This window comes from Pangasianodon hypophthalmus, chromosome 5 (assembly GCF_027358585.1).
Source record: "Pangasianodon hypophthalmus isolate fPanHyp1 chromosome 5, fPanHyp1.pri, whole genome shotgun sequence".
In the NCBI taxonomy this organism is placed as follows: Eukaryota; Metazoa; Chordata; class Actinopteri; order Siluriformes; family Pangasiidae; genus Pangasianodon; species Pangasianodon hypophthalmus.
The window spans coordinates 25,806,326-25,830,550 of record NC_069714.1 but is presented as its reverse complement, the minus strand read 5'-3'; the positions used below and the strand labels follow the sequence as shown (position 1 = coordinate 25,830,550).

Here is a 24,225-nt window from a genome sequence, read left to right as displayed (position 1 = left end):
TGCCTATTTTTTTCCATTGCATCAAAATGTTTTATGCTGTGTATTCCAGGCATGTGCTGATAAACACAAAGTCAAGCATTTCTTTACCTCTCAACCAATCAGGGAGCAAGTTGATGGGCATGTTAAAAAACAACAACAAAAAAACAAAAAAAAAGCATGGAAGACCAAAAATGGAAGTCTTGGTATTGAGAGAATATGAGATTTATAATGTGTTATGTCATTAAGACGTTATTTCATTATGAAGTTTTGTCATTATGACGGCATGTTACGTCATTAAAATGATATGTCATTAAGATATGTCATTACCAGAACGTTGTCCTTACGACGACATGTTATGTCATTATGATGACGTTATATCGTTACGACATGTTATGTCATTATGATGATGTTATATCTTTACGACGACATGTTATGTCATCATGATGACGTTATATCTTTACGACGACATGTTATGTCATTATGATGACGTTATATCTTTACGACGACATGTTATGTCATCATGATGACGTTATATCTTTACGACGACATGTTATGTCATCATGATGACGTTATATCTTTACGACGACATGTTATGTCATTATGATGACGTTATATCGTTACGACGACATGTTATGTCATTATGATGACGTTATATCTTTACGACGACATGTTATGTCATTATGATGATGTTATATCTTTACGACGACGTTATGTCATCGTGATGACGTTATATCTTTACGACGACATGTTATGTCATCGTGATGACGTTATATCTTTACGACGACATGTTATGTCATCATGATGACGTTATATCTTTACGACGACATGTTATGTCATCACGATGACGTTATATCTTTACGACGACATGTTATGTCATTATGATGACGTTATATCTGTAAGACGACATGTTATATCATTGTTAATATTCCAGCATTGCAATTTAACTGTAAATAGTGGCTTTCTTTTGGACGTTCGCTGGTATGTGGCTTAAACCTATGATATAATATTGATATTGTGATGAATTTTGCACAGTATATAGATATATCTTTTAAGAAATTAAAAAAAAAAATATTTACAAACTGACCACAAGCAACTGATTAGATACTGGAACTTCATCTTTAAAATGGTATAATATTAAAAATTTTTTTCTTCTTTTAAAATTAATTTTTTATCAATAAAATGGTAATTAAAAAAAAAAAAATTAGTTCATTTTTGTAGACATATAAATCCTGTATTGCTGGAAGTTTGTGAGCCAACCTGTATATTGTGATACAAACTGTATCGTAGAAACGCTGTCGAGAATCGCGATATGATGTTTTTTGTCATATCGGCCACCTCAATTTCATACAGTCAGGTCTTATAACCAGCTCCAATTCGCTCGATTTTCTACCTCCAAAGCTACTGCGGCGGCGAACAAACACTGTAATCCACAGTAATCCAAGTGTATGGAATTATCATGATATGGAAATGTAATATCAGCACATGCTTGGGAATTTTTTTTATCCATCCAAAATGTGTAAAGACATCTCAAATGCATGGCTTTATTTCTTATTTTTCTTTATTTCTTTATTTGTCAGTGCATCTAAATGGTTTTGGCTTAAACTGCATCAGTCTAACAGTCCACAGCTTCTTACTAAAGGCTCTGACATGGCAGGTGCTTATGTGTTCAGGGGTTAAAACATTGCCAGTGTTAAGACGGAGGGCTGGATGATGAAGTGATTGATGGACTGGGAGGGTAATTAGTCTCAGCGCTTTGTTCAGTCGAGTGTGCAGCTCGGTGTGGACTGAGGGCGAGTAGCTGCATGTGAACGCAGCCTGTGGTGTCTCGGCTCGGGGTCTCGGCTCGGGGTCGTACCGCGTCGTCTTCCTCTGTGAGGGCTGTTCTGTGCAAACGCGTCTCGCCGGCAGATGCATGTGCAGAGTCGTGCTGATCATGTGACCATAACGTGCACAAACACACACACATGCACACACTGATCTGTTGCAGCGCTGCATCTCTGTAAGATGCTCATCACTTACAGAGCAGCTCCCTCCAAAACACCTCCCCCTTCTCGTTCTCATTCTTTCTCTCTCTCTAATGCATCTCTAACTCTGTCATCTCTAACTGTCTCTCCGTCTTTACTCTCTCTTGTCTATCTCAGGCTCTGTAATAATTCTGAACACTTTTCTCCAAGACTCTCTAATCTGTCCTTTACCATTCTCATAGATCTCTGGTCTGTCTCTTAACTTCTTAATCTGTCCCTTGACTCGCTAATTGCTGTTTTAACTCTCTAATCTGTCATTTAACATCATAATCTGTGTCTCAACTCGCTAATCTCTATTTTAACTCTCTAATCTGGCTTTTACCTCTAATCTCAATAAATAATCTAACCCATCTTAAATCTTTAATCTGTCCTTGAACTCTCAAATCTGTTCATTATCGTACTAATCTGTCTCTTATATCTCTAATCAGTTCTATAATTTTTTAATCTGTCCTTTAAGTTTGTAATCTGTCTCTTAACACTCTAATTTGTCTTGTGACTGTCTACTCTGTCTCATAATTCAAATCTATCTCTTATCTTTTTTTAATTTCACTTTCAGCTCACTAATCCTTCCTTCTTGACTCTCTACCTGAGATCATGGTTCATTGATTTGTCACTTTTCTCTCTAATCTTTCTTCGCTCTCTAATCTCTCTTCGCTCTCTAATCTGCTGCTCACTTTATATGGTGTTCCCAGTTTGGACTCTTTTCTGATCTGTGCTTGACCCTTTCTAAACTTCTTGTCTGCACCTGACTCTCTCTCTAATGTGTCCCTGACTCTCTACGTTCTGTCCACAATTCTGTAATCCGTCTCTGACTCTCTGTATTCTGATCCATGCCCAACCCTCCCTAAACTGTTAATTTGTCCCCAACGATCTCCGCTGTGTCTGCGGCTCCCTCTAATCTGTGCCCGACTCCCTCTGGTCTGTGCCAGACGTCCTCTAATCTGTCCTAGACTTCCTCTAATCTGTCCTAGACTTCCTCTAATCTGTCCTAGACTTCCTCTAATCTGTCCTAGAATTCTCTCATCTGTGCCCGACTCCCTCTGATCTGTGGCTCGACTCCCTCTGATCTGTGGCCCGACTCCCTCTGATCTGTGGCCCGACTCCCTCTGATCTGTGGCTCGACTCCCTCTGATCTGTGGCCCGACTCCCTCTGATCTGTGCCAGACGTCCTTTAATCTGTCCTAGACTTCCTCTAGTTTGTCCTAGAATTCTCTGATCCGTGCCCGACTCTCTCTAATCTGTGCCCTACACTCATTGATCTGTCCCTAAATTTGATTTCGACTCGCTCTGTAATCTGTCCCCGACTCGCTCTGTAATCCGTCTCTGACTCTCTGTATTCTGATCCATGCCCAACCCTCCCTAAACTGTTAATTTGTCCCCAACGATCTCCGCTGTGTCTGCGGCTCCCTCTAATCTGTGCCCGACTCCCTCTGGTCTGTGCCAGACATCCTCTAATCTGTCCTAGACTTCCTCTAATCTGTCCTAGACTTCCTCTAATCTGTCCTAGACTTCCTCTAATCTGTCCTAGAATTCTCTCATCTGTGCCCGACTCCCTCTAATCTGTCCTAGACTTCCTCTGATCTGTGGCCCGACTCCCTCTGATCTGTGCCAGACGTCCTTTAATCTGTCCTAGACTTCCTCTAGTTTGTCCTAGAATTCTCTGATCCGTGCCCGACTCTCTCTAATCTGTGCCCTACACTCATTGATCTGTCCCTAAATTTGATTTCGACTCGCTCTGTAATCTGTCCCCGACTCGCTCTGTAATCCGTCTCTGACTCTCTGTATTCTGATCCATGCCCAACCCTCCCTAAACTGTTAATTTGTCCCCAACGATCTCCGCTGTGTCTGCGGCTCCCTCTAATCTGTGCCCGACTCCCTCTGGTCTGTGCCAGACATCCTCTAATCTGTCCTAGACTTCCTCTAATCTGTCCTAGACTTCCTCTAATCTGTCCTAGACTTCCTCTAATCTGTCCTAGACTTCCTCTAATCTGTCCTAGAATTCTCTGATCTGTCCTAGACTCTCTCTGATCTGTGGCCCGACTCCCTCTGATCTGTGCCAGATGTCCTCTAATCTGTCCTAGACCTCCTCTAATCTGTCCTAGACCTCCTCTAATCTGTCCTAGACTTCCTCTAATCTGTCCTAGACTTCCTCTGATCTGTGGCCCGACTCCCTCTGATCTGTGCCAGACGTCCTTTAATCTGTCCTAGACTTCCTCTAGTTTGTCCTAGAATTCTCTGATCCGTGCCCGACTCTCTCTAATCTGTTCCCTACACTCTTCGATCTGTCCCTAAATTTGATTTCGACTCGCTCTGTAATCTGTCCCCGACTCGCTCTGTAATCTGTGACACTCTAATCTCCGATATGTCTCTGGCTGTCTGTTCTTTGTCTCTGACTCTAATTGCTCTCAGTCTACCTGTCTTTCTTTCTTTCTATACCCAACTTTGCTGTCATATGCTGCTGTTTCACTCCTCTCTCTCCCACTCTCTCTCTCTGTCTCTCTCTCATTTTCTCTGAGTTACATCGCATTTTTAGCTGTGGCCAAATCCCTGCACTTGTGCCTCCTCGTCCTCTCACTTGTCTAACCGTTGTACTTGTTGCGTATTTGATCACTGGACGTCACTGTCACATATTTCCACAGGAAGTCAGTTTGAAGCAGTAGAGTTTTGAATATTTCTGTCTTTTCCTGTGTTTTTTTCCTCAGGCATGCGGGGATCCCAAAGCCAAGCCCTCGTACCTGATCGACAAAAACCTCGAGTCGGCCGTCAAGTTCATTGTGAGAAAATTCCCAGCCGTGGAAACCCGCAACAATAACGTAAGTCTCTGAGCACTAACTGGAGGAAAACCTCACCTTATTTGTTCATGTGCTGATGCTGATAACAGTCGTGACCTTGTGTTGTGAGAACTGTGTTAACATCATGCGTTGGCAGCCATTTTGCAGGTGGAGCTTCTCATGCTTTGCTTGGATGTGGTGTTTTTCACAATAAAGTGTCTTTGTTTTTCAGTCCATGCTGAATTCCAGGGATATGATGAAGACTGTGCAATGGTTGATGTTTGCATTTATAAACGCCACTCTTATGTTTAGTTAAAGATGTGTATATATGCCCATATCTGTATGCATCATCTATACAACATACAGTCATTTATTAACGTTAAGTTCATTCCTTAATCTTTAGTAGCTGCTTGTCATGGAAATATTCATGAAACATTCAAGGAAATAATGAATTGGGTGGAAATGTAATTTCTCTCAGCTCTTAATCCATATTCTGCTGCTTTTAAAGTTGCCTAAAGTGTATAGCAAGATAATGCAAGCATCATCATAAAGCAGGCATGCATGGTCATGGCATAATTATTAATATGGTGTGGAATAATTTAATCTAATTAGTGTGTTTTAGTACATAGTCACAGTGTGTGGTTTCCTGGGAGCCCTAAGCTGGTTTACTCCAAAGTGACTCCTGTTTACCGGATGCAGGTGCAGAGAAGATCCAGTTCCTGGAGTCGAACCGCTTGAGTCAAAAATTGCTTTTAGTTTCTTCAGAGTTGTAGCAAAGTAATTGAACTCCTTCACTGAGAATATGTAACATTTGATTTTCCTTATCTAGCTGAGGGTCCAGAGCAGCAGCAGCAAGCGTGGTTGGTTTTATTTAAATTAAAAAAAATTTTTTTTTTTTTTAAATAATTTTTTTTTTAAATTAAAAGAGACACAGTTGTATTGGTGTGTAAGCAGTAGTGATGTGAGCATGCACAGAAAATACTGTGCAGCAGAGCAGTTTAGTTCTGCGAGCACTGAGCACAGAGTCTCACACTTCTTTTCACCTCGCTCGTCATCATCTACCCGTTTGTGACTAATTAAAGTAAAAGAACGATTGTCTAAAGTAATTTGTAATCTTTATTAGTATTTTAACAATTTGTGTTAAATATAAAGTAGAACAAGTAGGTAAAATGTGTGTTTTTGCTGCCACCTTTGATAGCAATTTGCTGTCATTGTTATTATTATTATTATTATTATTATTATGTGAAAATATATATATATATATATATCATGGTCTTCAACTGGGATGTTGAAGTCAGCCCTCGCACCCCCTACAGGGCAGTGTAACACACTTGGAAGAAAGTGCTATCTGCCCTCTTATGCGTACTTGAGCTCACATATGCCTACGATTGGCTAGTGTCGCTGTGATTGACAGGAGAGAGAGAAAATGTCCCGCCCACCTAGAGAGCACAGCCAATTTAGCTCTCTTGGACTGAAGCATGATGAATTCAGCTTTGGCTTCTGGTGGATCTGACATCAAAAACAGCACTGATAAAGTACTAAAGAATACGAGTGACTGCGTTAAACAAGTCCATCATGATGACAGAGCAACATTCTCTTAATAAATAATTTAGATGCCATGTAATGTCACTCGTTTTTAAAATGAGCACTGAGCGTACAGTTATAGGACAGATCCTACTGTAGCTGATCAGTGAGGCCTGCTTGTCTGCCTCGGGGGTGTGTGTGTGTGTGTGTGTGTGTGTGTGTGTGTGTGTGTGTGTGTGTGTGGAACGGAATGTGGGTGTAACACACAACCACACAATTCTATCAGCTCACATTCCAGCAGAAAGGGGCGTTTCGTCGTCATCCGTCAGTGTGTGTTAGTCACCGTGAGCTCCAGTCATGATTAATACTACACTAACACTTTCATTACACAATAATACAGCCAGATTTATTTTACTTTATCATTTTTTCTAATTAGATGAACATTTGTGGGCTCCTTTGTGTTTTGATGCTCTGTGTATTTACAGTGTGTTGTGTGTGTGTGTGTGTGTATTTTTGTGTTACTCTAATAACCAGTCATTGTTTTATTAAAAAAAAAAAAGTGTTGTATTTTTCAGATGCTGCTCTTGTAGTTTATCTCTCTTCTCTCGTTTAACGTCCAAGATGTTTAACTGCTTCTTAAACCAATGTCGAGCCGTGTCATGTTTACCTGTGTGTTTTTTTTGAGTTTGCCTTTGTGTTGGTTCATATATGTCTCTTTCTTTTTGTGTGTCTTTTTTGTGCATTTGTTTGCATGCTTAACACGGCTATTTTCTGGATTGTTCTTTTGGTAAGTTTGGAGCCCGTTTGCTTTGTTTAGAGCTCACACATATTTCTATGTAGTCTTAACCTTTCTGTTGTACTCACATATGTATGGAGTCTTACAACTAGTCTGAAGGAACCTCAGAATAAATCAGTGTTGTTATTTTTTTTTTTCTTTGGATTTGGACATTTATAGTGCCAACATGGTGCCAGAGCTGGAACTTTATTCTAAAACTGTTCTATGTGATTCCAGAGCCGGTTTTCCACCAAAAATTAAAAACTTGCTGGTGTTCCTTCTAAATTCCTATTATATCACAACAGTAGCTTTTTTTTTTTTTTAATTTTTTATTTATTTATTTTTTTAATTAATTAACATACTTTTGGCCATAATGCAGTCACTGCAGGCCAGACCACTGCTTAGCATCATTTAGCCACTGACAAGGGCGCCAAGCGATAAGAATCTTCTAGAGTTACACCATTTGAAAGTGTTTGTTTAGCCCTCCATGTCTTTTAGTGCTAATCCATAATATTAGTAAGTGGATAACATTTTAGCAAACGTCAGTCTGATTCCTAATAAAATTCTTGATAGATTCTTCAGATTATAAGAAGTAGCATCAGCTTGCGGGTCTTTTTGCAGCCAGATCGCGTGCTCATCTTTTTTTTTTAGTTTAAAAAAAATATATATAAACCGGGAACCAAAACTGCTATCAGAGATAAAAACTGCTGTTACGGGGAAAAAAAAAAGAAAAAAAAACCCCACATCCTGACCGATCAGATTTGAGAATTCAGCACCACTGTAGTATTAGCTAAACTTACATATTGCAGTTTTTCGAAAATTTTATGACGCATGACATCATAATTCACCGCATCCTGATTTTACATGATAACGTCTTACACTTTTACATTACAGTGTATTGCAGTTTTACGTACAAACATTAATTTTACATAATAACATATTATAGTTTTTGGACAACTCTTTTGTTTTCATTTCTGTAACAGCCGCACCTAGAGATATTAAATATTTAATAACATTCATATACTGTATGTTTTATTTGACGGAGAGAATCTTCGTGTGTATAGAACCTAGTTCTCGTACATATAAAGTCCCTGCTGTTTTCCTGATAGAAGGCGTTAGCTGTTCGAGGACGTGTATATAAGAGCTTCATACAGAGAGCTGGAAGATTTCCACTCTGCAATCTGCTGGTTTGGAGCCGAGCAGCCAGCGACATCAGGATCTAGGGACATGGTCATTTTGTTGCCATGACAACAACTCGAGTGACTCTAAATGTTTACATGATTTAAAAATAAGTGAGGATTTTGCAGGATGAGCAGAAACACTATCACAATCATGACTCAGGGAACAAACACTTTTATCTAGCTGAAAGTGTCGTCTTGCATATAGTTATTATCCGAGTGACGTTATCTTTCATACGTGTCGATAAAGTCATGAAAAGATCATGAAAACTTACACCAGCACTGTTTATTTAAGAGTTTCGACGTTACAGAGCCATGCACTTATAACTTCTGTCGTCTTATTACGTCGAGGTGTGGGCGGGTTCATTAAAAGGTTCTCTGGAGAACCGCACCAGCACTCTCCCCTTTGGACCGCATGTATTAGAGTACCGTTCATACTTCTGAGATCTGTGTGTTCTGAGGTTCCTTGGTTTTGTAACTGCATGGGTATGTGCTTGCTGAAGGTTTTTGTCCATTATCTCAAACCCAACATACAGTTCAGGGTCAGCGTGTGTGCACACAGAAATAGTGAAACATTTCATGGTGAATAACAAGGATGGTGGGATTTTGGTCAAATTTAAAAATTGAAGGGAATAAAATGGAAGTGCAATAAAAATGGAAACTTTCCATTAAAACGATCTTTTTAAAAAATATATTTTTGCTTTAATTAATTTTATTAACTTGAATAATTTTAAATGTGCTAAAATTAAATAATTTAATTACCATTCATGAGTTTAATTTGTTATTATTAGCAATTAATATTAAAATTATTGCCATTTGGTACTATTTTAAATACATTTATTAGTTGATTTAATTTTTTAAAAATAATTTCATTATAATTTAAAAGATCACTGTTTATTCATTTAAATGACTTATAAATTGCATTACCTTTTATTACTAGAATTACAATTTTTATTACTTGAATTTGTTATCATTTAATATTAAATGTAATTGCCATGTGTTGTGATTTTTATTACAAGTATTACTTTATCGATTAATTTTATAAATACCTTTGTCATTTCTTTATTTAAACTAATGTATATATTGCATTACCTTTTATTATTTGAATTCGGTTTATCATTATACAATTTCTATAATTTCTATAATGATTGCAATTTATTGCAAATGATCATTTTATACAATTCATTAAGTTCTCCTTTATTTGCACTTGATATTGCAAATTATTTGTCACTTTTCTTTTGATTATTATTGATATTATTATTGTTATTATTATTATTGTTATTATTATTTTAATTACAGATGATTTGCTTTGTTTTTTGGTGTTCTCTCCATCCTTGCTGTTTTCCTTATCATATACAGGGCTGTTTAACACCATGATTAAAATGCTTTGTGGCATTTTAATGTATTTGTAGGAGTAATGTTGAGAAGGGTGAAGTCTGTGAAATACTAGTAAACATTGTACTGGTTAGTAGTAAAGTGTTTACTAATATTTATTATGCATTGAAAATGCATTAGTGGTTGCAGCCAGTGAGGGTTCTTTGGCCATCACTTTTTGGGGGGTGTTTTGTTAGAAATTGCCTAATACTCAGTTTGCACAGTGATGTCCAGCACATCATTAATGCTGTTAATATAGAATAAGCTTGTAATAATTATAATTCATACGACTATAAGATTACTGTAAGCTTGTTACTAACTTGACTTTAGAGCAGGTTTGCATTGCACAAGACTTTAAAACGCAGAAAAAGTTAATTATATTTATAATAATCAGATAATAATTAATGGTGATTTTATGTTGGAGGATGTTTAGTATGATTAGTATGCCATTCACGCCAAGGAACATTTTTAATAAGTAAGGAATAAACCACTTGTGGGGTGTGTTGTTACAGGAAAAGAATCAACAATAGGGTTGTGGCGAAGTGGAGGTTACTGTTGCCAACCCGATATTAATTAATTTCCTGTAACAGATCATCCTGAAGTGTTTTATTTCTCTTATACCACAGCGATTTGCCAATGATTACAGTTTTTAATTTACTAAAGAGCTATACATCACACGTTTTAACTGCTTGCAGTTACGTTTGATTCAGTTACATTTAACTTCTACAGAACAAATTAGTTCCTAAAGCCAGTCGTTCCCAGGAACACAGGAAGCACAAACTCCTCTGTCTTGAAAACTTTCGCTTGGTGGAAAACTTTGTGACTGACTGTTACATAGCGCTGAAACTAGAGGCTCTTTCCATAAATGTTACATAAACATCTCCTTACAGAAAACTTCACCATATCAATGATTATACTATATATATGCTCTTCTTTAATAAATAACAGCACATTTTATTAATCTGTTTATTATTTGCCATACAGGTCAATGTGAAAGAATCGTTCCTATGGAAACAATAACGTATTAAAACAAACGCATTAATATAAACCTGTCATTTGGATTATAGCCAGAAGTACTGTCTGAGCTGCTGTTATAGAAAATTAACCACTTTTTGACCAATCAGATTAGAGAATTCACAAACGCTGTGGTATAGTTTACTTTAAACCCACATGATATCTCCAGCATTTTCTAGCCTTTGGGTGTTTTTTTGGTTCTTTTGCAATGCACACTTGCTGTGAAGTCACCAGTAATTGGAAGAAAGCTGAGCTTTAAGCTAGGAAGGCTTAAAGCATGTTCAGACTCGATGCAGGGTTCAGACATTCACGCAAGTTGGCTTTTGAAACCATTACGCAAGATTTGATGCCTCTCAGATGTTTTACGCAATGAAGGTTTACACTACGTGCAGGTTTTCTTTCTACAGGGTGTCTGAAAAGTCAGGAACCAATGGGAATATGTTGAGCAAACATGTGGACCTGAATATGTTGAGCAAAATCCACAAAAAACATGATACAGCAGCTGAGAAAATGCGTAGAGCTTAAGGGTGAACATGTAGAGCATTTATTGTAAGTAATAGATACAAAATTAAGTATGTGTAGTTTTTATTGGTTCCTGACTTTTCAGACACCCTGTAGGTAGAAATAAACATATATTAAACGATAATGTATACAACATTCTTTTGTTAAAGACAATCGATAGATACCTTCATTGAGAACAGATTTACTTTTAATAATTTTTAATAATTAACTCTGTTCCCAGCTACACTTTTAAGAGCAATTACCAGTTGTTTCAGTTCACAGTTCACAATATTATTGCCAGGGTTGTAACGACACGACATCGCATCACAACACGATAAATCGCAACGCAAAAATGCGACCACGTGCATCTTGGAAATGTGCGATATCAACATTCTGTTAATTATGTATCTCATACAGTTGCACTGTTTAAGGTCCCAATCTGTGCAACCCATAAATATAAAGAGAGCACTCTGGTCATGTGATTGCGTTCTTTTGTGGAGACCCTGCGCCATTACTGAGATGGGAAACGTGCACTTGTGAAGTGACTGATAGCCTGATAGCGCTGAATCACAACAACTGATGTGTTATATGGTTACACTTCGGTTACGTTGCTCGAGAAAGATGCTGCGGAAATCGGGCATTTTAGTCAACTTTGGAGCTCGATTAAATTTCCAATTAAAATGAAGCATCAGGTGCTGCTTTATGTTTCAATCCATAATTTCTCGTGAATCAGATACTTTATTTATTTACTTACTTTATTTTATTTATTTACTTACTCTATTTACTCGATCAAATTTGGAGAATTTATAAATTTATTTATTATTTTTAAGACATGGTGAACCTGTAGTGCGTTTTGTTTACAATATGAATCCTCAGTTTGTAGCAATTTTAAATTGATTTATGTTTTTATACAGACAAACATGCACATTAATTTGCACTTCTTGATTCAGAAAGATTTATGACTCATAATTTTTCTTCACTCAAATTTCGTTCAGAATATTTTGAGAATATCGAATCGTAAACCCAGTATCGTGAATAAGACCAGAGTGTATCATTACATCTCTAATTACTACACTGAATCTAGTTTTTTTTTTTTTTTTTTTTTTTTTTTTTTTTACAGTTTATATTATTAATTTAATAATTACAAGTTATTCCTCAATCGGTGCAACAGTTCAGTTTTAACCTTCCATGAACCTCTGTTGCCGTAAACAGAATTATGGGATTGCCTTACCGCAAGAAGGACACAAACAGTTGAAGCAGTACGAAATAAGGAGCCATGAAAACATCCCTCTTTATCCTCTTCTCTAAATGTGACAGAGATTATCTCCAGAGCTTAGACGCTGACTACCAAAGTGTTCATGATAAACATGCTGAATATCGCTATATTTTATACAGCCAGTGTGTAATATGCACGTAAAGGATTTGAACAGATCTGTCAGAAAGCATTACGTCATGATGAAAAAATGTCATCATAATGCATTTCTTAATATTGTCAGTGGGAAGTAAGACGTGGGGAGCTATTTGGGCAGAATTTGGGCTCCAGGGATACATTTGAAGGAGTGTAAATCCTTGTTAGGGAAGGAGATCCCATAATCCTGGATTTGGAGATGAGATTAAAAAAAATACTCTGTTGCTCAGATGCAGTATTATGATAATATTGTGAACTATGATTTAAAAAAAAAAAAAAAAAAAAAAAAAAAAAAATTATTTTAATAATAATAAAAAAATCTAGTAGCACTTGCCCAATGGATATAAAAAATAGTCATATTTGATTAAATAGTCATATTTGAGTCCACACACTGAGAACCCTGCTGACGAGTCAAATTGAATTATGACTACATTACTTTTTGAAGATCTGTTTATTTTTTCAACATTGTGTTCTTTCTTTTTCTTTATTATTACAGCAACAGCTTGCACAGCTTCAAAAAGAAAAGTCAGAAATACTAAAGAATCTCGCTTTATATTACTTCACATTTGTGGATGTTATGGAATTTAAGGTAGGCGACTCAAACTCGTTTTGAATTAGTTTTTTTTTTTTTTTCTCTCTCTCTGGTCATGTACTGACTTATCTCTCTGAACTCTTACGACACACACTGCATTTACATATACATTTTTTCTTCTTTTCCCTTCTGCAGGACCATGTGTGTGAACTGCTGAACACTATCGATGCTTGCCAAGTTTTCTTTGATATTGTAAGTTGGGAAAAAAAATGACAGGTCAGGTCATGTGACCTACATTTTTTGTAGCAGATGAGAGTCGAACAGTAATGATAATTTCTCAAGAGTGGCAGGGCGGCTGTAAAAGGAATAAAACTTGCACGAGGAATAAAACATGCGCTGTTATAGGAAAATAATCAACTACATGGTGGTGTCATGTGGTCCAGCACAAAGCTGAGTTACTGTTACAAGCCTGAAGTTGATTATTTTCCTGTAACCGCATGCCTTGAAGTGTTTTATTCCTCTTATTCTGTAGCAAATTGTTTTTGCAGCGATTACAATTTTTTATTTATAAAGGAATGACACATTGTACATTTCATCCATTTATAGTTCTATTTAATGGAAATGCAAAGCAAATTAATTACTTATTGTTATAACTTACATTTATAGCATCTATAAACAGTCATTCTCTCAACAGCCTCTCTTCTTGTTTTCCTCTAATAATAAGTTAATTACAGAAAATCTTGTTGCTGAGAAACTAGAAAGCACAAACTCCTCCATCTTGAAGAATTTCCTGTGTTACAGCTTTATCTTTAGACTGTTATAAAGCACTGACACTGGAGCCTCCTTCCTTAAATGCTAAATAAAAGCTCCAGTGTTGTTGCTCTAGAAATGATAATGTATTAGAGTGCATAAAATGCAGGTTAGTTGTATAAGTCACCATATGGGGAAAAACTATTTTTTTCCTTGGTTTAGTATTGTTTTTTTTTCCCCCCCAGACTGTAAATTTTGACCTCACGAGGAACTACCTCGACCTTGTTGTGACATACACTACACTGATGATGCTTCTGTCTCGGATTGAAGAGCGCAAAGCAATCATCGGCCTCTACAACTACGCGCATGAGATGACACATGGGGCGAGGTACGGCTAAACATAATGTTTAATATAATATAAAATGACAACAGAATTATGGGGTGGACTATTCTGAGAAGAGTGCAAGTGATTCTGCCCTCAGATTGGAGCTCAGAGAGCAGCATTAATTGAAAAGCTGTTCTACTATTATCCAGTGTTTGGTTGTGTGTATAAACATAATTGGTGGCTGAAGGATCTGAGATCTCAGGATCTGACAGTGCTGGGATTTGATCTCACAACCTTTCAGAGAGCCACACTTCCTTTAAAAAAAAAAATAATAAAAAATCTGCCAAATGACAGCATAGCGTGACACTTTGTGCTGAAGGCATGCGTGATGTTTTTCTTCCACAGCGATCGAGAATATCCTCGGCTCGGACAGATGATCGTGGACTATGAGAATCCTCTGAAGAAGATGATGGAGGAGTTTGTTCCTCATGGAAAGGTGAAATTTCACACATCCAGATTGATTCAGATTATTTTAACAAGCTCTAGCACTGTCAAGCTGCTCACCCAAGTATTTTTACCATTTAGGAAAGCGGCACACATTTTTAAAATAAAGTAGTCTAATACTGTTGTTATTAGGGGTGTAACGATACACTACAGTCACGATTCGTTTCGACTAATGACACTGGCTTCACAAATCGATTCATTTTAATTCTCAGAAATAATTTGAACAAAATTTGAATGAAGAAAAATGATGACGGAAAAGACGCCTTTTTATTTAAGAATCTTAAAAAATGCAAAACAATGTGGATTTTTGTTTCAATACAACATTTTACAATTGATATTTGTATCAAAAATTGATACATTGATCATTGTATCAAAAATCATATTGTAAATAAAATGTACTACAGATTCACCATCTCTTAAAAATAAATAAATTTATAAAATCTCCCAAACATTTGATTGAATAAACAGTCTCTGACCCGGGGAAAATGATCGATTAAAACAATGATCTTTGTAGCAGCACCTGAGGCCTCATTTAAACTGGAGATAGAGATCCAAAGTCGCCTAAAATGGCTGTATTCCATAGGTTCTTTCTTGGCCATCATAAATCATAGCAGCGCAGGGCTGGTGTCGTTTAAAAGCTACAGAAGAGCGCTCTTTAACTTATAACCTGGCCACGTAACCATGTAATGTATTATGCGTGCCGGGTGTTGTGATCTAGAGCTATCGGTCAGCGTGCTCTCTATATATTTTAAGACCTCTGGTGTTCAAACGGTGCAATTGCATCAGATGCATAATTAATAGAAAACTGATTTCCACAATGGGAATCGCACTTTCCTACGATTCACAGCTTCACGTTTTTGCATCGCGATGCATTGTCACATGCCTAGATGCTGTTAATACATCACGTAATCTACTGTAAAACAGTTTACCTACTCATAGAAAACTGTATAGATAAGGTATGGGATATTGACTATAGTATTTTACCACTGAATCATTTTTTTTTATTAATTGTGGTGTAGAATATTTTTAGCACTCAGTCCCCTTTTAAAAATATTCTATTAAAAACATTAATTTCAGGGATTCATCTGGGATGTCCAGTCCCTCAAATCCTGCAATGTCAGAACTGCTGACTGGAAAAAATAGTCCCCTTGTTTTAATGGTCTTTATATTTCAGTATCAGTAAACAATGTGCCAGCTGTAATACCAACAATATTTATACACTCTTACGGTGTTACCACTTCGCAGCTCCAGGGTCTTTGTTTTGTCCTGTGCTCAGGTTACTGTCTGTGTGGAGTTTCGCATGTTTTACCCGTGTCCACCAGGGTTTCCTCCGGGTTCTCTGGTTCCTTCTTCCCCAAGAAAGCCCATTCCAGTAGGTGAATTGGCTACTCTAAATTGCCCCTAGGTGTTAATGTGTGTGTACGGTGTCCTGTGACAAACTGGTGTCATGTCAATGGTATATGCTGACTCTAGATAGACTGTGGATCCACCGTGACCCTGATCAGGATAAAATGCTTACCGAAGATGAATGAATGAAAGAATGAATGAAGTATACTCTTAGAAAAAAGGTTCAGTCAGGCACTCAGGTTCTCTCTTTGTTTCTCTGTGGGAATCATTAAGGTTTTTATGTGAAACCATAGAAAAGAGCGTTTCCTTTCTGGAAAAGCTCCAACTAAAACCGCTTTAGGAAGGCAACGATCCCTTGTTGAACCCATTTTGTCTTTGATATCCATATAAACTGAGACCTGAACCCATCTGTAGTATGAATATTTAAAGTGGTTGCTAACTATGTCTTCCCTGCAGTCCCTTTCGGATGCGCTCATCTCCCTGCAGATGGTTTACCCACGCCGTAATCTCTCGGCCGACCAGTGGAGAAACGCTCAGCTCCTGAGTCTCATCAGCGCCCCCAGCACCATGCTGAACCCAGCCCAGTCTGATACGGTAAAATGAAGTCCTGGGTCATTATTCAGAAAATACAGACCTTAATAGTGCTGACAGGGCATTACGACTACATGTATTGGCATAAAATGAGAAACATTCTCATATGGGTAGTGAGTGTGCAGCTTATATATTAAAGACTTGAACTGTCCTCTTCTGAGTCTAATCTAATTCATATCCATTTGTACTTGTAGGCTTATTCTTAGCAGTAAGATATAATAGTCAGATTTTATGATAAACTAACAAGTTTTGAAGATTTCTCATATAGTATTGGTAAACATTTTGAAATAACCATCTACTATGCCTTTTGTTCATCTGAATATGAAGTTCTCAAGCAGTTTGATCACTATATCTCATTCTAGCTAACATTAAACAGTAGAGACTACAGCTTGGCTGATATAGGAGTCATTTATAAATGCATTAAATAAAGGTAATAAAATATTACAGTGGCACACTGACAAACTGCCAGACACTAAATATCAACCAAATCTGAGCTTCTGTCTGTCCAGCCTGACCACAGTAATGTTTATACTGTACTACTGTGTTCAGCTATGATCATTACTGATGTAGGCGCTAACAGCTGGAATGAATTGGAGGTTGTCTTGTACACATGTAGATTTAGGTCACTCCAGTCCATTTTCCGTTCCACTTGCATTCCACAGCACTTGTTTTAGGGTACAGGCCACCGCTAAAGGTCCTGGAAGTGTTGCTTTGTGTTTTTTACATAGTACTTATAATAGAGAGGCAGTGTCTTCCATTCCCTACATGAAAAGGTCCAGTGCCATTTATGGACACTAATAGGTCAAAGGTTGGTTTCTGGTAGACACTGTTTTACCCACAGGCTGCACTAACCATCTGGATGAACTAACTTTGCTCAGTTTAGCAATACATTAGTTCTAGAGCTTAAATCATGAGAACAAGCTGAGGTCCTTAGTATAATGTTAGTTTTTTGCTGTAATGAACAAATGGCCTGGGAATGGGAACTAATACTTCTGATAAAGAGCCAAATGTGAGCTATGAACAATTTTAACCCACCTCGATATTTAATATTTCTTTCAAAGATGATCGAAATTACTTCATATATAGTACTGAAACAGTCAGCCTGTATTGTGGATTATTGAGTCCATTTCCTGTAATTAACAGAGCTATTTCCTGTCTTCTAGATGCCATGTGAATACCTGTCGTTGGACACTATGGAGAAGTGGATAGTGTGTAAGTAAATGAAGAATTTTTATGATGCTGTGATTCTGGTCAGACTGCATACCTCTACATGCTCTCCAGGTCATGCACAAGTCTGTACAAACAATTAATCTTTCTCTGCATTTTCCCTGCACACATTTCCTTCCTAATGATATTATGTATTTGTGAAACTGAGCTTGTGACTTTTCCTAAAGACTTCTCTCTGTAATTTTGTTTGTGCGTAGTTGGGTTTATCCTGTGCCATGCGGCTCTAAACAGCGATCCCACTGCCCTCAGTTTGTGGAAACTGGCCCTACAGAGCAACTCCTGCCTCTGCCTCTTCAGAGACGAGGTCTTCCACATCCACAAAGCTGCTGAGGATCTGTTTGTCAACCTCCGCGGGTCAGCGTTATCTCTTACTCAGCATTTACCTCTGTACATATATGTAATGTCATATTTAACACTGTGAAATAATCATCAGTGGATTGATTTACTTTTGTTCTGTTTTCTTCTTTTCTCTCCAACCTGTTTCTGTCGCAGCTACAACAAGCGCGTAAATGACATCCGTGAATGCAAAGAATCAGCGCTGTCACACGCGTATGTGCAATTAAATTAAATTTCTAAACATGAAAAATTTCTAAACTCCAAAACAGAGTAAAGCAAATGCTGACAATCACCATGATTCATCAGCATTCTCCGTGAAATACCAAAAAATACAAATCAAACACCAGCATTCCCTATCAGGCACCAACAATCACCAACATTCTACACCAATCACCAGCAAACACCAGCATTCTCCAACAAACCCCAGCGATCACTAACGTTCTCCATCAGATCCCAACAAACACCAGCATTCTCTATCAAACACCAGCAAACACCAACATTATGTATCAGGCTTCAGCAAACACCAGCATTCTCCATCAGACACAAACACAAAGCAACATTCTCTCGCAGTCTCCAGCAAACACCAGCATTCTCCATCAGACACCAGCAAACACCAACATTCTCTGTCAGGCACCAACAAACACCAACATTCTCCAACAAACCCCAGCAATCACTAACGTTCTCCATCAGATTCCAACAAACACCAACATTCTCCATCAGATCCCAACAAACACCAGCATTCTCCATCAGACACCAGCAAACACCAACATTCTCCATCAGACACCAGCAAACACCAACATTCTCCATCAGAGCTTAACAAACACCAACATTCTCCATCAGATCCCAACGAACACCAACATTCTCCATCAGATCCCAACAAACACCAGCATTCTCCATCAGACACCAGCAAACACCAACATTCTCCATCAGACACCAGCAAACACCAACATTCTCCATCAGAGCTTAACAAACACCAGCATTCTCCATCAGACACCAGCAAACACCAGCATTCTCCATCAGACACCAGCAAACACCAACATTCTCCATCAGACACCAGCAAACACCAACATTCTCCATCAGAGCTTAACAAACACCAACATTCTCCATCAGACACCAGCAAACACCAACATTCTCCATCAGACACCAGCAAACACCAACATTCTCCATCAGATCCCAACAAACACCAACATTCTCCATCAGACACCAGCAAACACCAACATTCTCCATCAGACACCAACAAACACCAACATTCTCCATCAGATCCCAACAAACACCAACATTCTCCATCAGATCCCAACAAACACCAACATTCTTGATCAGATCCCAACAAACACCATCATTCTCTATCAAACACCAGCTAACACCAACATTCGTCATCAGACACCCGCAAACACCAACATTCGTCATCAGACACAAACAAATAGCAACATTCTCTATCAGGCTTCAACAAACACTGGCACTGTCCATCAACCACAATCATTCTCCATCAGGCACCAGCAAACACCAACATTCTCCATCAGAGCTTAACAAACACCAACATTCTCCATCAGACACCCGCAAACACCAGCATTCATCATCAGGCTCCAGTAAACACCAACATTCTTGCTGCATGGCCTGTTTTTTCCCCCTCAATCTGAACTTTGATGTTTCTGCTTTGTCCAGAGGCTCGATGCACAGGGAGAGGCGTAAATTCCTGCGTTCTGCGCTGAAGGAGCTAGCCACTGTGCTGGCAGACCAGCCAGGCTTACTCGGCCCGAAGGTACTGACCTCTGAGCCCTGTGCTCTTTTTATTTTCTTTACGAGTAGAATGAGTCTGTGCAAGCCCCTACACAGCAACACGTACAGAATCTTTTCTGACTTTTTTTGCCTTTTTTTTTCTCTCTAGGCTCTTTTTGTCTTCATGGCTCTCTCGTTTGCTCGTGATGAGATCATCTGGCTGCTCAGACACGCCGACAACATCCAAAAGAAAAGCACAGATGACTTTATTGACAAGTAAAGACACCGAACTCACACATACTCACTCTCCTGCTGCTTTGTTTGTTTATCTTGGTTAAATATGAAAAATGTCTTTCTTCATTAGCTTACTGCTGTTGTTATTTTTTTTGTACTATAATTGTGTTACTATTGTTACACTATTTTATGTTTCACTTTATTTTCCTGTTTGTCTCATTGTACGCCACTTGAAACATAATATATGAAACATAATATATACATGCTATATAACTGTGGTACTGATACAGCACCATTATCAGAGATGCAGATCCTGGCTTTTTCACTTCAAAACTTTTAAAGTAAAAGGTCACCTAAATATTAAATGTCTGTTTATAGTCAATCAGCAAAGACATGCTTTGATGTCTGAGGGTTGCTTCTTTAGTTTTGCACTGAGGCCGTTGTAGCTGACAAGTAGAGATGGCACAGTGCCACTTTTTCTTTTACGATGACGATGATACCGATACTCAAACTGTGAGTCTCAGCTGATATCTACTAGATAATACTACATAGATAATATACTATGCTTTAACATTATTTTTTAACTGAGCTATGCTTAAAAAATATGGAAAAAAAAAACAAAGGTAAAAACATGATTTAAACAAAACAGCAGCTTTGATTGTTCAGTTAAACTCTTCTACACAAAATCACTTCCCTGGCAAATCTAACAAATATAATCAAGTATAAATACAATAAAATTAATTCTAGCAGAAAATACAATCATATTTTTTTATGGTAACATTTCCAGTTCCAAAAAAATCTTTTCCAAATCCAATTCTTTTTTTTTTTCCCTACAGAAAATTCCAATTCAAGCAACATTTCGTTACATTGAATCCGTTACTACACTTGCTACGGGCTGTCAGTCAGTCTGTGCGTTGGCATTGGCAACACGCAACACTCTATCCAGCTGTGGCTTCTTTAGGAACTAGTTTCATTGATGGGGGAAAAAAAAAAAAAGACAATATTTGGATATATTGTGTCTGAAATGTCAGTTACCTGATATTAATTTCAAGTTTAAAGAACTGTTGTATAAAAGCAATATCACACTCGTGATGGTGCTGTTGTAGTGAATATCAGCATGGCTGTGATTACCTGCAGTCGAATCACAGCTGTGCGAAAACAAAAGAAGCAAACTTGCACCAAAAATGTTCAACTGCGTTTAATGTAAAACCGAAGTTGTGTTTAATTTTTGCTTTAAACGGTGCTGCTGTGAGAATGGTTTGCTGGCTGCTTTTCATGCCGTTTTTTAAAAATCATCTTAGGCACATTGCTGAGCTGATCTTCTACATGGAGGAGCTGAGAGCCCATGTGAGGAAGTACGGCCCCGTCATGCAGAGGTACTACGTGCAGTATCTGTCCGGCTTCGATGCAGTCGTCCTCAATGAGCTGGTCCAGGTGAGGCTCGCTCAGCATAAATGTTGTGTACATACTTTAATGAAATGATAGTTTTCATATAATTTAATGTAATTTAATATCATTTTGAGGAAGCATAAACATCTATAATGGCTTTGTGTGTTTAATCGCTAGTCAGCAGGCATGTTGTAAGCGAGATGCTGATGCTGAGGTGTCATATCAGAATATAATGGACTACGGTTTAAAAAAGCTCACTGACAGTTTAAATTGGTGCTTTTTTTCCCCCGCCTCTTCTTTGGGAAATTCATACAGTCATGGCAAAAAGGATCTCCGGAATTATACATTGGGTGTCTACATGAGATCAAGATATAATACACATGACCACTAGATGGAGACAAACTGTTAGCATTTTGCTATTCACTGAAATCACTTAATTGAAGTAAGATTTACAGCAGCACAATTTGCTATATAAATAAGTTCATTTGATAATCTTCTTTTATCTCCGACTCTTGCAGAACCTCTCTGTGTGTCCAGAGGACGAGTCCATCATCATGTCTTCCTTCGTGAACACGATGACTTCGCTCAGTGTTAAACAAGGTGATTGTTTTTCTTGCCAGAAGTTGATTAATCAGACTGAAACTACTTCTAGACTACTTCTACTTTTTATGCTACTCCTACACACATGATTGAGCTTATTAGCTTATTACTAACAAGCTAAGCCACACATCATTGCAAAAGAAATATATAAAATGTTTTTTGTATTTGATAGCTTGTAGTGATAGTGAATATTCATTAGGCCCATGGTTTCCATTATGTTACAGTTTGGTCATTTCTTCTTATCATTATGAGTGGGTTTGTAAATGTGATAATTACAGAAATGCTTCTGCTTCATCTGTATGTTACTTCACTGTATACCGTAAGGTTTACAGCAGGTGACATTTTGCTGCTGTTGCTGTTTGTGGGTGTGGTTTTAGAAAAAAATTGTACCCAAATGCATCATATGATTTTGTTTACACTTTGCTGTGCTACTTTTGTGTTTTAACGTCGTAATAAATCTCAGCAAAAGATTTTGTTCTTGTCCTGTGATGTGAACACGTAGGAAGTGAAGTTAGGAGAGTTGAGAATTTTGGAAACAGCAGACATCCCATGGCAGAGGACAGGTCCAAGGAATCAGTCATTTGGAATTGTTGTTGCAGTAGCTAATTTGCATGAAGTAAAAGAATAATTGTTATTGTTGATGCTTGATGAAGGAATGAACAAATATTGCTTGATGCTGTAACCGGAATCACAGCACTGTGTCGCAAACTTAGACTGAAAAAGAATAAACAGTCACCTATTGACTATCCAGTCACCGAAACTCCACCACTAAAAGAAAGATCTCTTGTCTCTCCGTCTTTGTCTCTCTCTCTCGTTCTCTCAGTGGAGGATGGAGAGGTGTTTGATTTCCGAGGCATGAGGCTGGACTGGTTCCGACTTCAGGTAAGCAGAGTGATCGTAACCTGTCTCCTTTCAGCACCATAGTGGGGTGGCACTGCTTTTCCCTAAGACTCAGAGACAGACCTAATTTAGCTCCAGAACTATCTACTGGTGTAGGTATATCAGTCTGTTTCTCTGAGTCTCATCACGCAGAGCTAATCAAGCTACAGAACTAAACAGAGGGTCCTTCCTTTGACATCTACCAGGCATAATGAATCAAGACCTGAACATGTGCACTACTAATAATTAATCAAGCCCTAGAACTAGCCACTGGTGGTGTATACCATGTCTCTGCCTTCTATCAGACATACTTAATCAAGCCTTAAGCATACGAGTGCTGTATCTTCTGTCTCTCTGACTCTTCTGTCAGGCAGAATTAGTCAGCACCTGACACTGAAAGGTTGGTGTTACCACATCCTGTTTCTCTAATAAGCATAATTAATTGAGCCGTAGGTGGTGTATTGCATTCGTAGAATTAACTAATTTAACTGCTTAAATGGGTCTTCCTCTGACTCTTCTTGGGCACAATTAATAAAGCATTAAATCTGTGCACTGGTATCACTTCTTAGCCCTAAATGGCATAATTAATTAGACCATATAGTTGAATCCTGGTGCCCTATCATTTTCTGTTTGTACAAGTCCTATTAGGCATAATTAATCAAGCTCTGAGTGTGTGTTTTTTTTTGTTTTTTTTTTAATTCTGATCATGCAGAGAAAGAATGTACCTTTTGGTCCAACCCTAATAATTCTGTGGTGTAACATGTATATTATTTTATTAATATATGCACAAGCACGCACACATTTACCCACACTGCTAGTGCTCAATCCTGAAGCACTTTGGTTAGATTGTTTTAGATGTGTACCATATGTGTCTGTATTATTTATTTATTAACTGTGGTCAGTCATTCCCAAAAGTCAGACTCCTGCTGAGTCTGGACTGTAGTCAAGTTTAAGTGTGTTGGAGGCACGATTACTCACCTCAGGAGAGAAAAATATTTTAATCAGAGCATACAACAAAATGAAAAAAGCAGTTAACAGTTGAGGGATGCAAAACAGAGTGACACAGGGTTGCACACTTTTAATGACCTCCGTCTGTCTCCAACAACCTGCTTATTGTTACTTTGTAGGAAAAAACACAGAACAGCAGAATTCCAGACATTGGTCAAAATGTTATTCCGATTATATTTTGTTTAGTCTCTAATCTTTTGCTCTTGAGAACATGGTGTTTATAAATGCAATTTTTTTTT

General features: G+C 37.9%; 1 protein-coding gene across 5 annotated transcripts in view; it reads left to right on the top strand.

Moving 5' to 3' along the window:
• Positions 1 to 24,225, top strand: part of nckap1 (NCK-associated protein 1) — a 63,126-nt gene that overhangs the window by 12,292 nt on the left and 26,609 nt on the right. For 2 of the 5 annotated variants that reach the window (XM_034304349.2, XM_034304351.2), the window contains 14 exons: positions 4,706 to 4,816; positions 13,051 to 13,137; positions 13,276 to 13,332; positions 14,076 to 14,218; positions 14,561 to 14,651; positions 16,463 to 16,600; positions 17,761 to 17,809; positions 18,022 to 18,178; positions 18,317 to 18,373; positions 19,823 to 19,919; positions 20,046 to 20,152; positions 21,412 to 21,544; positions 22,018 to 22,099; positions 22,923 to 22,981. In XM_034304349.2, the coding sequence (XP_034160240.1) occupies positions 4,706 to 4,816; positions 13,051 to 13,137; positions 13,276 to 13,332; positions 14,076 to 14,218; positions 14,561 to 14,651; positions 16,463 to 16,600; positions 17,761 to 17,809; positions 18,022 to 18,178; positions 18,317 to 18,373; positions 19,823 to 19,919; positions 20,046 to 20,152; positions 21,412 to 21,544; positions 22,018 to 22,099; positions 22,923 to 22,981 (1,368 nt within the window). Of the gene's footprint in view, positions 1 to 4,705; positions 4,817 to 5,764; positions 7,086 to 13,044; positions 13,138 to 13,275; positions 13,333 to 14,075; positions 14,219 to 14,560; positions 14,652 to 16,462; positions 16,601 to 17,760; positions 17,810 to 18,021; positions 18,179 to 18,316; positions 18,374 to 19,822; positions 19,920 to 20,045; positions 20,153 to 21,411; positions 21,545 to 22,017; positions 22,100 to 22,922; positions 22,982 to 24,225 lie in introns of those variants that run through there. The other 3 variants (XM_034304348.2, XM_034304350.2, XM_034304352.2) reach the window with 2 other exon arrangements.